Source organism: Lampris incognitus, chromosome 1 (genome assembly GCF_029633865.1).
Source record: "Lampris incognitus isolate fLamInc1 chromosome 1, fLamInc1.hap2, whole genome shotgun sequence".
Taxonomy (NCBI): Eukaryota; Metazoa; Chordata; class Actinopteri; order Lampriformes; family Lampridae; genus Lampris; species Lampris incognitus.
In genome coordinates, this window is record NC_079211.1 from 141,097,199 (window position 1) to 141,112,927 (window position 15,729).

Consider the following 15,729-nt stretch of genomic DNA (forward strand, 5'->3'; position numbering starts at 1 on the left):
ATTTTTGGTGTACAAATATGATGAAATGGCAGCCCCGGAAGAAGGTGAGTGTGTCTGATTTCTCGATCGTGGTTATTTAAAGAAAGAAAAAAGAAAAACACAAAACAAAACAAGAGAGAAGGGGGGGGGAGCGTTTCTTTGGTAGAAGTTGGTGAGGGGCTGGGTCGTTTTCACAGGCTGATTGGTCTCCTCGCCTTGCGTTCCGTCTGCGGCTGCGAAATAACGGGACCTGCATGGTAACGGCAACTAGCGATGGGCTCGGGGATTTATGAAGAAACGAAAGTTCATATCCCCTTTTTTCACTTACACGGCCCCATAACCTTTCCGTATTTCTGCTCTCTCTCTCCACTATTCGCCCTCTGCAAAATGACTGTTCAAGCAGATGTTCGCACGATGACTTCAGCAGTTGTGCAGCGTAGACTCGGCTTTAAACTGCATGCATGCTCAGCGTGGATGCTCTCGACACATGCCAGTCCATATATATATATATATATATATAAAATCAGAGGAGGCAGACTTCGCCTCGGGGACTTAAAACATGCTGGCATTTTGTCGATTATGATCGGTTGTGCAAGTCTGTGTAGGTTTTCCTTGTTAGTATAACGTGTATAGGGGACCTACATTATTGCCATGACAGCGGACGTTGTTCTTGAGTGGCTGTTGTGCGTTTTCGGACAGCCCGGTTTTTCAGTCCTGTGTCTTGACAACAGGCACAGCTCCTAGAATAACCTCGGACACCCTGACGTGACGTCCAACACAGATGTTTCACAGAGAAGTTTCACGATAAACTGGTGTCCGTTGTGCAACGCGCGCGTCTGTCAATGGATTAACTCTCATATAATGGGTAAAATATGTACTCCCCCCCCCACCCCGCCCGCCGCCTCCTCCTCCTCCTATCCTCAGTCAAAAGTCGGAATAGATGGCTGCTTTCAGCCTGTTTTAAGAGGACTTGGCTGCAGGCCTAGTTAATCATCTTTGCTAGAACGGAATTTGTAGTTTAATCTCAAATCTTTTACAGTTTTACTTTCATTGCCCTCAATCATTACCAAATGGAAAAATGTCAGAACATCATGGAATTCAAAAAAGCCTCTAAAATGCACAAGAGGTGCTATGGTTAGGATTCTTACCAGCAGGGGGCGCTTGTCTTACAAGACGCTCTCAACAGCTATGGGCTATCATGAGAATAACTGAAGTATTGATGAATTCAGTTGTCTTCTCCATCCCACGTTTCTTGTTTACCTTACCAGACCTCATTCAGCAGTAGCATAACATCACAGCAGAAGTTATTCTGAAGTCAGCTGAGCGGTGATGTGATGGCATTGCCATTTTCTACTGACAGCAAGTACCCTAATAGTTGAGTCCTATTGTGGTATGATTTGCCTTAATTAGTAACCCAAATCATATCTTTTTTGTTTTTTTTTTGTTGCCTAGATTCACCTCCATCAGCAGTTTGTTCTGAATCATGTACCATTAATGAGGATAATCTCAACCTGAATAATTCACTGATGATGATGATGAAAGGGACTTTTTTCAGAACCAGGCGTCTTGTTATAGAATTACCAAGACAAAATAAAAGATGTGTGCATGCCCTGATCATTTCAGCAGCTGTGCAGCATATCTGCTAGAATCATCCGTGAGACCTTCCCCCTCCTTTGAGGACTAAAAGCCTCTACTCAATGCAGGAATTCATTCCCAGTCACATTGGAGAAAACTTGCTCAACCTGAAAATAGATTAGATAGATAGATAGATAGATTAGATAGATAGATACGTGATTGGTCCCAGAGGAAATGTGGGCATCCAGTGGCTTAACACGATGATAAGGTGGAAATAAACATAGCCCTTTTATTTTCATCAGTGGTGTTAATGAAGACATTATAAGGTGGCAGACTGTGGTGTCTTTTACATCAGGGTGGAATGCTGCTCTTGTTTTTCCTGATGATGATGATTGAGTTAACAGTTAGCTATGTTTGGTGACACATACATGCATGCACAATTACGTGGCACATTCTGCCTCTCCCAAATTGATCATTTCTAGTGTAATTCTAATATTTGATATGTTTGTGCGTCTGTGTTAGGCCTCTGTGTATTCGCGGTTCTGATTCTGTGTGTTTGTTTGTGCGTGTGGCATTGTCCCTTCACCCTGTCCTCTGGTACAGTGCCAAGTGAATCTCCTGACTAAGGCATTGCACAGCAGGCAGGACAATGGCGTAAAAATGCAGCATTGTCCCACTCCAGGGTTGTTGTTTTGTTTTTTTTGTAGAGTGCTCTCTTTGCAAACCACATGCACACACACACACAAAGACACACTCACTAAAGACTCTAAAGGTCCTTGAGTTTTTCCCTTCTCACCTATTGTGTATCTGCATTTCAATCTGTCCCTTTACTGTGTTTGTAGTTCAATAGAGATCGATAGGCGAGTGTAGGAGGGTTGTATTGATTCAGGCCAAGTGTCCACTCCGCCTCTTCATAATGGATTACACTGACAAGTTTAAATTCCATATCTCTCATGTTAAAGAGTAAGAGAGAGCCACTCCTTTACTGTTTGTGGCAGATAGCCTATCTCTACAAGAGATCCCCCCCCCCCTCCAGAGGATTTATGTAATTATTTTGCTCCCGCTTACATTTTGGAGATGTTTTGAAAACCTGAGCTGATTAGGAGCGAGTTTCCATTACACAACGGTAAGATGCGGAGGGGTAGGCTTGGGACTACAGTGATTCGGGACTCTGATGCAGGCCTGATAAGACGGTCTTCCCGGTGATGATCAATTCATCCTGTGGCGATAGGTTTGCTGAAGGGCCTCCCAGCCAAAAGCAACAGGAAGGGGGGGGCAAATATTACTGGCTTGCTAGCCACAGTGAGTCCACTGTCCTCCTAAAGGAAAACGCTGTGGGGTTTGTAGGTTTGTGGCGCTAAGGAGCGCTAATGTGGCTTCAGCAACAGCGGCTGTAAATAAATGTACAAACAGCGTGGGTGCACTGACACTCCGGCCCTCCTTGCTTTGTCGGAGGACAAACTTAGCAAAATAACAGCACCTGTCTTGTAAGGAAACTAAGTCAGCTAATCAGACATGGCAGTCAGAAATGGCAGCGGGCCTGAAACTGCTGGGAAATTATAGAAAGCAGTCGGCGAGAATCCCCTCCAGGGTGCGTTCACAGTATGAGGATCCTTTGGAATGCATCTTGAATATTTGCACATTTCTATTTGTTTCCAGACACTTTGTAAACTGAAGGGTGTGTGTGTTTGTGTGTGTGTGTGTGTGCGTGCATGCATGTGTGTGTGCGTCTTTGTTTGTATTTACGCGGATGTGTGTGCAAATAGTTTCAATGTGACTTGGCCGCGAATGGCGGAACCTCACTACTTGGCAAGTTCTCGTATGGTTTTACACTCATGTGAGTGTGTTGTGATTTTGTCCCCGATTATCAATTTCATGTAGGGAAAAAAGTACAAAAGAAAAGTGCAGCTTTTGTGGGTCCGCGTTTCACCTCTGCGACTACGCTTGGGTTTAGACTCCTTCCCGTGACATTATCGATCCCATGCTATCTCTAGAAAGAGAGGTCCGCCTCGCCGTGTAGATGTGCTCCGCGGTAGGGCTGTACCGAATAGTTCGAAGCTTCGAGGCTTCGTTTCATAACGTTGAAATTCGAATGCTAATGCACGTGTATAAGTTCTGTTTAAACCGACGGGGTATTTCTGCATGGTTGCAGATATCTGTATTTGCTTTGTGCTCGGCGCTTCATCAAGACACCATCGCTTTCATACCTACAACGACTGTAGAACGATGTCGAAGAAATCCCCGGTTTAGACGCATTGTAAGATTGATGATGATGATGATGATGATGATGCCATTTCTACCATAGCATAATGCTGCTATAGGCCTAAGGGTGCGATTATTATTTCATCATTATTTTAGGCCCCCATTGGATTAGCCTACATGTATTGATGTTGATGAAACTGACGAGTTACATTCATTTAAAGACGGTTGCTTTAATAAAGACTAACTCTAATCCAACGAATCACTTATTCAAATTGGGGATTTTGTTCGAGGATTTTTTTTTTGGACGTCATAAAATGTGATGACAGACATTATAAGCTTCATTCGAAAACCTCAATAGAAGCTTCGAATGTTAACAAAAATAAATAAAAAAGGGCAGCCCTATTCGGCGGTCTTAGTTTCAGAAAGTGGTTTCTGCAGCTAGAGTTCATGGTCAGGCATATGGCAGCAAGGCTTGCGACTGGAGGAAGGGAATATTTGTCCTTGTAGTCATGCCAAATATTCCCTCAGGTCCCTCGCAGTTGACTTAAAGCCTCCTCACCTGTTTCCAAATGGGACAGAGTGCACTGTCCCTCTTTTTGTGGCCGGAGGACATTCAGCCCTCACTCGGAGCTCAGGTTTTTATTACCAGCAGGTGCACTCTTACATCTCTGACCATGCTCATCACCTCCTAACCTCAGGGAGTTTCTCATGTGGCTTTTCTCCTTTGATTCGGTATTATTTATGAGATCTCTGTTGGGGGGGGAGTAAGGGCTATCGCTCCCTCCAGCGCTCCATCAGTCCCTGTGACGTCCCCCCTGGCTGGCAGCAGCCCCGGCACTTTTGGAATACATTTACAGCAGGGGGAAACCCGTCAGAATGTGAGGAGAAGCGCCGGAGGACACACATCAAGAGGAGAGGCGAGAGCGGGCGAGGCTGTCAGCGGGGGGAAAGAATCACTCGGGAGAAGTTGGGGACGCTGGACAGGGATTGAGACACATCAGGGGACAAATGAATGGGAGATCGGTTTTAAGGGCGCGCGGAATAAGGAAGGAGATGGGGTGGGGCAGCTGAGGAGAAGAAATTGAATTACCGCAGAGCCATAGACACTGATAGAACTGAAGATGGATGGAATGGAGTGAGAGCGGGAGGACGTGGGGAAACGGTGGGGGGGCTGGAAAATAAGAAGGATGGGTCAGGAGATAGAGATTTGGAGTTGAGGAGTAAGAGGGCCCCAGAGTGATGCGGCGGGGATAATTAATGATAGGGAGCGATAGCACCTGCTGTCCCTGATGCTGCGCAGTATTTACGGCCCAGTGTGCTGAACGGAGCGGGATGCGGCTGCGTGGCCACCCCTCCGCCTCCCCCGCCTCCCCGCGAAGGGAGGTAAGTAGGTGTGCGGGGGGAGCGGCGCGGCGCTGGTGGAGGGAACAGCGACTCAGCACCCGAGCTGAAATTTATGTGCTGTACCCGCTTAGTTAATCCCACTCTGCCACCTCCCATCGGGAGTGCCGGACAGAGATGGAGGAGAGAGAGAGAGAGAGGGGAGCTCCGCAGAGTGCAAGGCGCCCCCTTGCCCTTAGTGTGACGCAGTGGTCTGCGGCACTCCTAAGCCGTGGGGCCTTTGCCCGTTAAGGCACACGAGGGGAATCTACTGTCAAGATACGGCCGCGGAAACAATAGAAACGATGGTGACTGGGCCATTCTGATCTCATTAATCCTCATTCCCAGGTCCTGCACATTTCACCATGCATGTGGAAATAGATTTTTTTTTTTTGAATAGCGAGCGGTAAACGGAAAGATTGATTTATGTGTAGAATAGTGCATTTGCAATGTTTTCTCCAAGCCGCAGAGCACTCATTTCTGATTTGATGCAGCTTTCACATATCCCCCCCCCCCCCCCCGTGCGCCTGTTCGAGGGAATGTAACTGTGTGCGGGTTTATTGAGGTCATCGTTCCAGGGTGTGGTCTGCTGGTCTTGAGGGGTCCTGGAGGTGCCTGCCACTGGGTGCCTCCACAGGGGCTAACACCATCCGGGTGCGTGGGGCCACTTCAAAAGGAGCACATTTCCCTGTGCTCTGAAGCGAGGGGGAAAAAAAGCCCCCTGTTGTTCTTAGGACCCGTTCAGTTCTGGCGGTTAAGCCGCTGCTCTTCGGGCACGCCACTACCATATAGAGCTAGTGTTTCATACTGTATGCTGGCTAAAACAAGCTTTGAATGAGTGCTGTCGACAGCGTCAGAGACACATCCATTTATCCCAGCAGTATTTCCTCGACCATATGGCCCGAAAAACATGCATACTTTATTCTGTTTCACAATGTTTATCGTGGATACGGCTGCCAAAACCGCAGTTCCACATTCCTCCATAACTCCACGCTGGAGCGGTTCCAGTGGGTCAGGCCTAGTATCAGCTCAGACTTTCAGGCCCTGCAGCTGTCTCCATCCTGCCCAACACCGAGTGCTGTGACAGACATGCAACTGCTAGTGTGTCCCTGAAGTGGGGCCTGCGTTCCAGCCAGGATCCAGACATGAAGAACACCACTAATACCACCCTGCCTCGTAGCGATGCCGCTAAATCCCGCTAATTCCGTCCCCTCTTTTGTCAAGAGATGGGATTCATGAGCCATTCTTTTGAAGGCTCAATTTTCCAGGAGTGTGTCCATGAGCTTAGCTGTGGCCTTTATGTGGCTGGGCTTGGCATTACTTTCCATCTCTTGGAGGAGATGCTCTGCGCTGGAACCTGAGTGGACAGTATCTTCTCTGTCGCGGTAGACATTGACTATCGAGGGGAAAAAGCTGAGACAATTAACCTCTAAATCTTTGTCGCACGGACCCGCTCAGATAAAATCGCTCGGTGCAGCGGAGACGTAAATGAATTTACCCCGAGCGTGGCCTCTTGCCTCGTTGCTTGAAATATGTGGGGTTTGCTTTGCTTCGGTATGTTTACAGTTGGAGAGAGAAAGAGAAGACCAGACAGACACACACACACACAGATGGCCTATGCAGAGGACTCCTCTGGGGGGGGGGGGTTGGCAGACAGCAGCAGCCGAGCCCAGAGCAGATTGTTTTGGTTTTCCTCATCACCACTCTCGCCTACCTGGCCCTGTCTCTTCATACTCTTCCTTCCACACTAAATGTGGTTACGGCAGAAAGAGAAAAAAACCCCCGATATTTACCGCAGGCCGTAAAAGCTTGCAGAGAGGGAAGAGAAATTCACCGAGGAGGACCCGCCGAGGGTTTCCATCGCGAGGACTCGGTTTGGCTGTTGTTCCCTGTTGCAGATTAGGGTTTATTTATTTAGAGTTTATACTGGGGGGAAACTTTTGTCAGTCATCTGTTAGAGCCGTTGAGAGTTGTGGCGCGGGGAGGCTCGGGCGTTGTGTTGGTACACAAGTTGTGTATCCTCCGCGGGGCCCATCTCCCAAAGGGGAGCCGTGATACCCGCGCTCCTAACAAGGCAGGTAGACAGACAGGTGAAGACTGACAGGCAGGCAGAGGTAGACTCAGTAATGAGGACTACAGTGACGACCCCCCCACACACACACACTCTCATGCTTCACAGTCTCTAATGATCTCATGCCTCATAGATTTCATATATTTAACTAGAGGTTGTGTTGTCTCCTAATAAAGTCATAGCCACTTATACTGCTGTCTCCACCTCCCCCTTGCCTCCTCTCTTGCCCCTGCTATGCAAGTACTAGGTGTCCAACCCCCTCGGCGGTATCTTTCGTTTTACTCCTCCTGCATGTCTGCACTGTTTGGCTTGTTATGTGCAGAAGCCCCCCCCCCCCCCAAAAAAATGATGGTGGATTTATTTGTTTCTATACTCTATGTTGTCGGATATGACTCCCACCAAAATGCCCCCCCAACCGCAATAAATTGCCCTGCCAGCTTGCTCGAAAGGAGCTATGAAAAACGATGTGGAAGATTTGTGATTGTGTCGGTGTTGCGGCGCGTCTCTATGTGCTCGCGTGTGCATTTTGTGCATCTTAAAAACGCCTGTTTACAGTCGTGTCAGACAAGGTGTCGGGCTCCAAACCGGAGCGATGCGTTCAGGAAGGGATCGATGGCAACCGCACGCTCTTATCATCCGTCTGAGATAACAGGCTGGTATTTTCTCCCTCTCGCTCTCTTTCAGCTCTTTTATCCCCCCTCCTCCCTCCTCCTCCTCCTCCGCTCCTCTCATTTCATCCCCATCCCTATGACTGGGGTCAGGGGCCACATTAAAGCAAATATTGTTCCCCGGCCTGGCGAGGGCTCCAATTACTACGCTGCGGACGCCTTGAGCCGTTTAAATATAGACGAGTCGGAACCGCTGCTGGGTCTCGGCTGCACGGGAACCCGCCAGACACCGCTCGTAGCCGTGCAAAATGTGCTCGGCTCCTTCGCCACCAGTCTGGGCGAGGCTAAGCGGTGTCACGGTGCCGAACAGAACCGGGTTCGGCGTTAGGAATGCCGCGCAGTCCATCTGCGGTTGAAAACGAGCGCCTTCGCTCACCGAAGCTGCTTCAATTGAGGTTGTAAAATAAAAGAAACAAAAACACACACAACCACTCAGTGGAACAGAAGACCGTAACTTGACACACAACAGTTGGTGTAACGCTTCAGGTGTGAAATTAGCCACACAGATTGCATGCGGGAATGTGATGTTGTCCCCCTCCTCTTTGCCTCCGCGTGAAGAATGCCGCCGTCCCGTCTTGTCCAGTCACAGACGCGTGGTGTGGTTTCCGCTGCGGCGGCGGCGGCGCTTGCCAGCCATACACGTGTGGGTGTGTGTTTGACAGAAGAGTATGTATGCTGAAGCTGGTGGGTAGCATAGGTGTAGCTGATGCATATAGTGCAGCCTCAAGGTGCTGAGTGCGGCCTTAACATGGATGGATATGTGCAGGACTCCAACACTGTTTGTCACCGTTAGCTAATGTCTAGTTTTGTAGCAGTGCCCTTGAGATAGATGTGAGTTTAACATAGTCGTGCTGTCCAGCATTTGGGTGCGTGATTTGGGGCTGGGAACCTATTTAATATTACGGTTTATGGGCTGGGCGGCACGGTGGTTAGCGCGGCCGCCTCACAGCAAGAAGGTCCTGGGTTCGAGCCCCGGGGTTGTCCAACCTTGGGGGTCGTCCTGTATGTCAGCCCTGTGTGATGGTCTGGCAGCCTGTCCAGGGTGTCTCCCCGCCTGCCGCCCAATGACTGCTGGGATAGGTTCCCGCCACCCTGAGAGCAGGATAAGCGGTTCGGTTAATGGATGGATGGATGGATATGGTCTTTCAATGATGCTGTATCTGGGTGTAATGCAGATATTGCTCTACACAGTGTTGCTGTGGAAATAATGATAATGAGAATCTGTTACTCAAAATATCTCTCAAAATGATACCCGAAATATCTGAGGGAGTATTATTTTAACATTAGTTTTGGTTTGATATTGATACTTTACCAAACAGTTCGACGTGGTGAACTTCAGCTGGGTTCTTAAACATGGAATTTTTCCATATCTGTATTGGAATCTGCAGATATCTTTATATCGCATAAAATTCCCTGTGTTTATCGTGATGATATTGTCTATATTGCTCTGCAGACATGTGATTTAACCCGTGCCTTGGCACGTCATTGATCGCAGATAGACCAGGCTGTCTTCTCCAGCTAGTCTAGACGGTGCAATTCGCCTCTCCTAACCACGTCCCTACAAGGACTCGCGACTAAAACCTGCACAGAAATGTACCCACCAGAATGCCCTGGCCTTTTATTTCCTGCCAGATAATGGGAACATCATATTATTTATAGCTCTGCATTCGCAATGTACACAAACTCAATATCTATCTGCATGGAAGTCTATGAATACATATTAGGACCCCACGTACATTATATTTGGCTTGAGCTAAGCTGTTGACATTTATGCCAACTGATCCACCCCCCCCCCAGCTCCGTGTCCCTCCTTCCCCCAGTCTCTGCATCGTACCGCTGGTTTAATAGAGCACCGCCTCGGGCAGAGCAGGTGCAGCCTGCGAGGCTGCTGTGATGGTGGCTCTCCCAGCACACACTCGGGGGACCCGGGTCTGCTATGGCTCCGCTCTCGGTGAAATGGCAGGCCGGGATTGTTTGTCAGAGAGGAGGAAAAAGCTCAACGCTAGTAGTGGTTTTTTCTGGGGGGTGGGGGGTCTAAGTGAGAGAGCGAGCAGGTGTTTGAAGATTCAAGCAGCCCCTCCATATGCCAGTATGTGCTCTTGGTCCCGGAGGAGCCGTTGAGATCTGCTTAATCCTTCTCTCGGCAAATCTGTGGACGATTCTGGGCGCTGCTTTGTCGGTCGGCAGTTGGAAGTGTGTCTTTCCGACACTTCGCTGGAGGTGCCAGTCTTCTTTTGCTGTATTCCTGCTGTGGTGACAGTGTTGCTGAGGAAATGGCGTGGACAGGAAGCGGAATCACAGGGAACCAGCAGGGGTGGCCTTAGCAGAGACTTTTTGGAAGCGTTGTCAGTTGATTGCAGACGCCATTTGTCATTTTGACAGAGTCGGCGTAAGGAGCTGGCCTTGCTGGCTTTTATCCCATTCATGTATTTACAGTCAGAATCGGATTTTATTGGCCGTGTAAGTCTGCACGCACATGGGATTTGACTCCGGTTTCGTGGCTCTCACAGTGTACTTAACATAGAATAACAACACAACAATCTTCATCGATTTACGATTCAGAAAGGGTATACGAGTTTTTCTTAATGCTACTTTTGCTGTAGCATTAAGGAAAACGAAGCCTGCATGCTGCAGTCATTTTGCTCCCTGTGTGAAATGAGGCTGTTAGCATTAGCAACCTCATTCGTTAATGGCGGCGGGCACATGTGGTTCATGTATGATTAAATTGCCCTTTTTTACAATTTTTCAATAACTTTTTTTTGTGTGTGTGGACCCCCCCCCCCCGTCTTCTCTCAAATTGCACCCGGCAAATTACCTTCCGAGCCGCCCCGGTCGCTGCTCCACCCCCTCTGCCGATCCGGGGAGGGCTGCAGATCACCACATGCCTCCTCCCATACGTGTGGAGTCGCCAGCCGCTTCTTTTCACCTGACAGTGAGGAGGTTCGCCAGGGGGGCATAGCACGTGGGAGGATCACGCTATTCCCCCCCCCCTCCCATACAGGCGCCCCTGACCAACCGGAGGAGGCGCTAGTGCAGCAACCAGGACACATACCCACATCCGGCTTCCCACCCGCAGACACAGCCAATCATGTCTGTAGGGACGCCCGACCAAGCCGGAGGTAACATGGGGATTCGAACTGGCGATCCCCGTGTTGGTAGGCAATCTTTCCATAACTTTTAACATATTCTTAAAGTATAGCACCTATTGTGGGGTTGACCCTAAGCATTCCAGTGCACACATACACAAATCCAACGCAAATTATAATACTATATAACAGTATTGTATTTTATTATTATATAATAAAACGTGAAAGCAAGTATGGTGAGTGAAATATGATGGCATTTTTACGACCCCCGTGCCATCATAATGAATTATGGATCAGGAGATAGCTCCTGGATGAGGCCAGTTTTCCCTTTGTGAATAAAGTAAGGAGCAGTGTCGTCATGAAAGCGTATCGGGGAAGGTAATTTGAAGAGTTGTGTTTTTAGAGAGCAGCGGCCCTGAGAAATGCATCCTCTTGCTGAGTTAAACCGTGCTACCCTGACATGCAATTTCTTGCTTTTGTCTTGGGAGTGTCCATCCTTTCTTTCCTTCTTTTTTTTACTCAGCGTTGATTTTGTTTTTCAGCGACTCAGAAAAAAAAATGACTTGACATTTGAAGTAGATTTCCAATCAAGGTGAGAAAGCATGAGCGACAATTGTGACGTTGGGCCGGGTGAGCTGTCTGTGTGTGATTGCCGCCGGGGAGATATATAGGTGGTCTGAAATCCCACTTTTTTTTTCTTCCCTTCATGGGTAATCATCACAAAGCTAATGAAAAATTTTGTACAACATAAAATGTGCTCATCAGGTTGGCACTGATGGAGCACACACACACACCCCCCGCCCCCTCCTCAGAAAGCTTACGGTCACACTCGTCCCCCCCCCCTTTTGTAAATGGCGTTTCAGTCTTTTCACATCAGACGTGTGGATTGGCAGGATGACAGAGAGGACGGAAACTGAAATTCCGGTGGGTGACACTAATTCCGGGACACCTGTCTGGCTTTTATCAGAGACGCTTGCCCCCCCCCCCTCTCCCGCTCATGTGATGCTAGACTCGCTTGGCTTTTTCGGCCTCATTTCCTGTGACGGTGGGAAGTGTTGCCTTGGCAGAAGTGTGCACATGATCCCAAAATTTTCTTCTGCCTTTCATCCGATATGTATTTTTGTGACTCCCGTTTTTTTTTTTCCTTCATTAGCTACTAATGCACCGGCCTCCTTGTCCCCATCAGTGCTTGTCTTTAAGTGGTTTCCTGTTTGGAAAATTAGCGTCAAACGTTCTCGTTAGAGTGCCCGTCTCCGCTTGGCTTGTATGAGGGCGAGTCCCAGGGGATTTTTTGAGAGGATTCAGATTGGAGGATGTTTGTGGGTGGTGGGTGGGTGGGGTGGGCTGTGAAACCTGATTAGAATATCGTTTGAGTTAATTAACTTCATTTAAAAAAAATCCTCTCTCCCTCCATCTATCTATGTGTAATCTAATTACAGATGGTGGTTTTTCGGTTCCTATCAAATGAAAATGTAACCGGTCCCTTGAGAACGGGATCGGGGTATAGAGGCTAGAGATGATTCTCCACCCACCCACCCACCTCCTCCACCTCCGCCTCCCTGTCTTATTTCCTCTCAACAGATGTGGATGCAATAGCAATCAGAACGCTTTGTCTCGGGCCCCTGAACCGGTGTGAGTACTTGATCTGCTCGCCCTACCGGATGTGCTCGGGGTCCTGCGACCACAGATGACATCACTACTTCACGCATTATGATTGGGTAGGAGTTGTTCCCATCGAAGCAGAGAACGGTCAACTGGGCATGTGCGAAATGTGATGTTTACTCTAGCGAGAGTTTGAGCATAACAAGCGAGTATAATCAGAAAGTAGCTAGCTAACCCTAACCCTAACCCTGCTATATCATGACAGTCTGCTTGTGTACATTAATACCAACCTATTTAGGGATTACGATGAAAAAGCCGAGCCCATGTTCACAGTCCAGTGGTAAACCAGCCAAATGGCAAGTTATCGAATGTGCTCGGGCTTGCTCCGGATGTGCTCGGGCTTACTCGATCATAATCCATGACGTGATATGTAGTCGAAGGACCCCCGAGTCGATATTGTACCCGAGCAGAAATGGAACCCACGCCGCCCGCCAGCGGTGGCTTCGATATCTCGACTTCATCGTGCCGTTGGTTTGGGAGTCGAAATACTCCGTTATGACTCGTCCACACAGAACGGCGCCCGGGTTTTACATCTTCGGCTAACACCTCTGCATGGCCTGTGGCGTTCTTTAGGCAACAGCCGAGAGACGTTACTGGTAGGACATAATGTGCACCATGCTTTTGGTAATGGGAGAGAAGGATGATGGCAGCAGTGTGATTACACACACAGAATAACTGAGCCATGGCACTATTCTAGGAAATGATGGGCTACACAGTATTGTAGCTGCAGTGTAGACCCAAGACGTAATTATGAACAGATGGTGGAGTACCTCACATATTCCTTCTCTCTCCTTTCTCCCGCAATCCTTTGTTCCGTCTGCTTTGTCCAAATTCTTTACATCCTTTATTCAAACTTTAATAAAGCGGGTGAGTTTTTTATTATGCTGACGTTCCCTTTTGTTTCAGCTTGTTGAATCTCTCGGCAGCTCTTGTCATGGCAGCTGATGAGTTAGATCAAGCAGCCCTCTTCAACTCCAGCCTCCCTCCATGAGACGCGTCGAGGAGTGAAACTGCAATCCAAGCATTTCCGTCTTCCCTCGGAGATGACACTCATTTCGCTCCTAACTTCTTGCTTTGCTTGTCTCTTTGCATCTTTTGTCTCTTTCTTAATTTTTTTTCTCCCCTCGCCTCTCCGTCTAAACCCGGTCCTGTCATCTCTATCTACCTCCGTATCTCCTCTGTACTCCATCTCCATATCTGTGTCTCTTAGGAAGAAACAGCCCGTAGCTGTAAATTGGCCCATTTCTCACACTTGGGTTTCTGCAAGTTGGAGCCGGCAAGAGACGAGAGAGGAAGAAGCTGCTAGCCCAGCACATTGGTAGAAGTGTGAATTCATTAGTCTCCCCGGGTCCTCGAGAAAGGAGTTTGAGACGTTTCTCGAATCATCCTTTTGTTTCCTCCCCGTGTTGGCGTCTCCCCGTCAAGGTGGCGTACGTAGAAAGCGTGCGAGCGCCCTGTGCGCCGGTGGTGAAGTGAAACCGAGGAACGGGCAGTTAACGCCACGCGTTCTGCAGCGCGCCGAGCTCGGCGCTTCTCCAAGTGGAGGAATTTGTGCCTTTTCCCATTATTCCGCGAATGTGTGAATCCGCAAAAGCATAAAATTAGATCTCCATGGAGCATAAAATGAATTCCGAGACCTCGACAATAGGTCAAAGGATATTTTCAAACTGAACCCACGATTAGCCACTAGTTTGACATGAAATGTTAAGGCTTTGTAATTGTTACGTCCAGCCAGTCTCACTTTTCTCCGGATTTGAAGTCTGTAGGTCTTTTTTTATGGCTCCGCATTAAGGGCGAATTTCCTGCATAATTTTGGATGCACGTACGTGGGCTATTTTTTTACCGCAAAGCGTTTTGCTGTGTTGGGTTGCTCTTTGTCATCCGGGGCATCCTTACCCCTTATGTCCCATTTTCACCACGCGCCACTTTTTTTTCGGGAGATTGCGGGGAGGGGGGAGCTCCCTGGGGTAGCAGCCAATTACAGTTATGTCTCTGTTGTGTCTCAGACAGCCCCTCTGTCTACAGCCCCCCCCCCTCCCTCACGCAAAAGAGCATCCCCTCTCCTCCAGTAGGCCAATTTGCCAAGATCACTCATACAGATCGGTGTCGTCTTGACTGGGGGTGGGGGGGTGGTGTCTGCCTTATAAAGAGGAATGATTAGGGGGAAGCAGATGAAAAGGCGAAATGCAGATGATCCTTAATCTTCTTTGAGAAGTCGTTCCTCCTCCCGCTTTCTTCACTCCTTTATCTCATGATCCCATTTCCCGTTCCATAAGGGTCTTCCCAGTGTCCCATTGACCTCTCTTTTTGGTTCACTTGATTTCTCTCTCTCTCTCTCTCTCTCTCTCTCTCTCTCTCTCTCTCTCTCTCTCTCTCTCTCTCTCTCCTGATCTTTTATTTCTTTTATAATTTTCTCCCCACTCTCTATATGTACAGTTTTCCTCTTTTCCCGTGTCTCTCTCGACTGATGTGTCGCTGTTCTTTTGGTGCGTGGACGACACAGAGCCGACCCCGTGTAAATATGTAGGCTAATCTGGGCTTTCATTAGTTTGTGTACATGAATATTGCATGACCGGTTCTCCTGTGCTGGCCCAGATTAGTTCTCGTCCCCCCCCCCCCCCCGGTTAATTGAAAACCATTATAGCCGAATGCAGTCAGAAGTCGTGCTTCACAAAGCTCCTTTTTCGGGCCGTGCGGAGGCTGCTCTGATCCTCCAAACCCCCCCCAACCCCAACCCCAACCCCAACCCCGACGCAAAGCCCCCTTTTCAAATGGACACCAATCTAGTGGCTCTTCTGGGAGAGGCAGCGCCTGGTGTTGGGGAAATGAGGTTAAGCGTGTAGATGGACCGACCTTCAATGCCCTCCATATCAGAATTTGACAGCCCATGTAGAGAAAGGCCTTGGCGGGACGAGTCGTAATTGGACTGGGATACCAGAGATGGGCCATTTTATGGTTCTGACTTTTCTGTATTCACGAAAAATTGAGAGAGGTTGGATGAAGGTTACAAGGGGCAGAATACGTTCCTTCATTTTTGACAGACCCCCCCCCCCCAACCTCCCCCCGAAGACAGAAAACACTTAATACTATATAGACACGCCAATTC

At 48.6% G+C, this 15,729-nt stretch overlaps 1 protein-coding gene across 3 annotated transcripts in view; it reads left to right on the forward strand.

Annotated features, from left to right (window-relative positions):
* ttc28 (tetratricopeptide repeat domain 28) overlaps positions 1 to 15,729 on the forward strand; it is a 273,284-nt gene that overhangs the window by 90,508 nt on the left and 167,047 nt on the right. The window contains exon 1 of one of the 3 annotated variants that reach the window (XM_056281630.1): positions 1 to 44. This exon is cut by the window's left edge and continues 670 nt beyond it. The exons of the other annotated variants lie outside the window; for them this stretch is intronic. Within the exon in view, the coding sequence (XP_056137605.1) occupies positions 18 to 44 (27 nt within the window). The 5' untranslated portion in view covers positions 1 to 17. The remainder of the gene's footprint in view (positions 45 to 15,729) is intronic. 3 annotated transcript variants of the gene reach the window in all.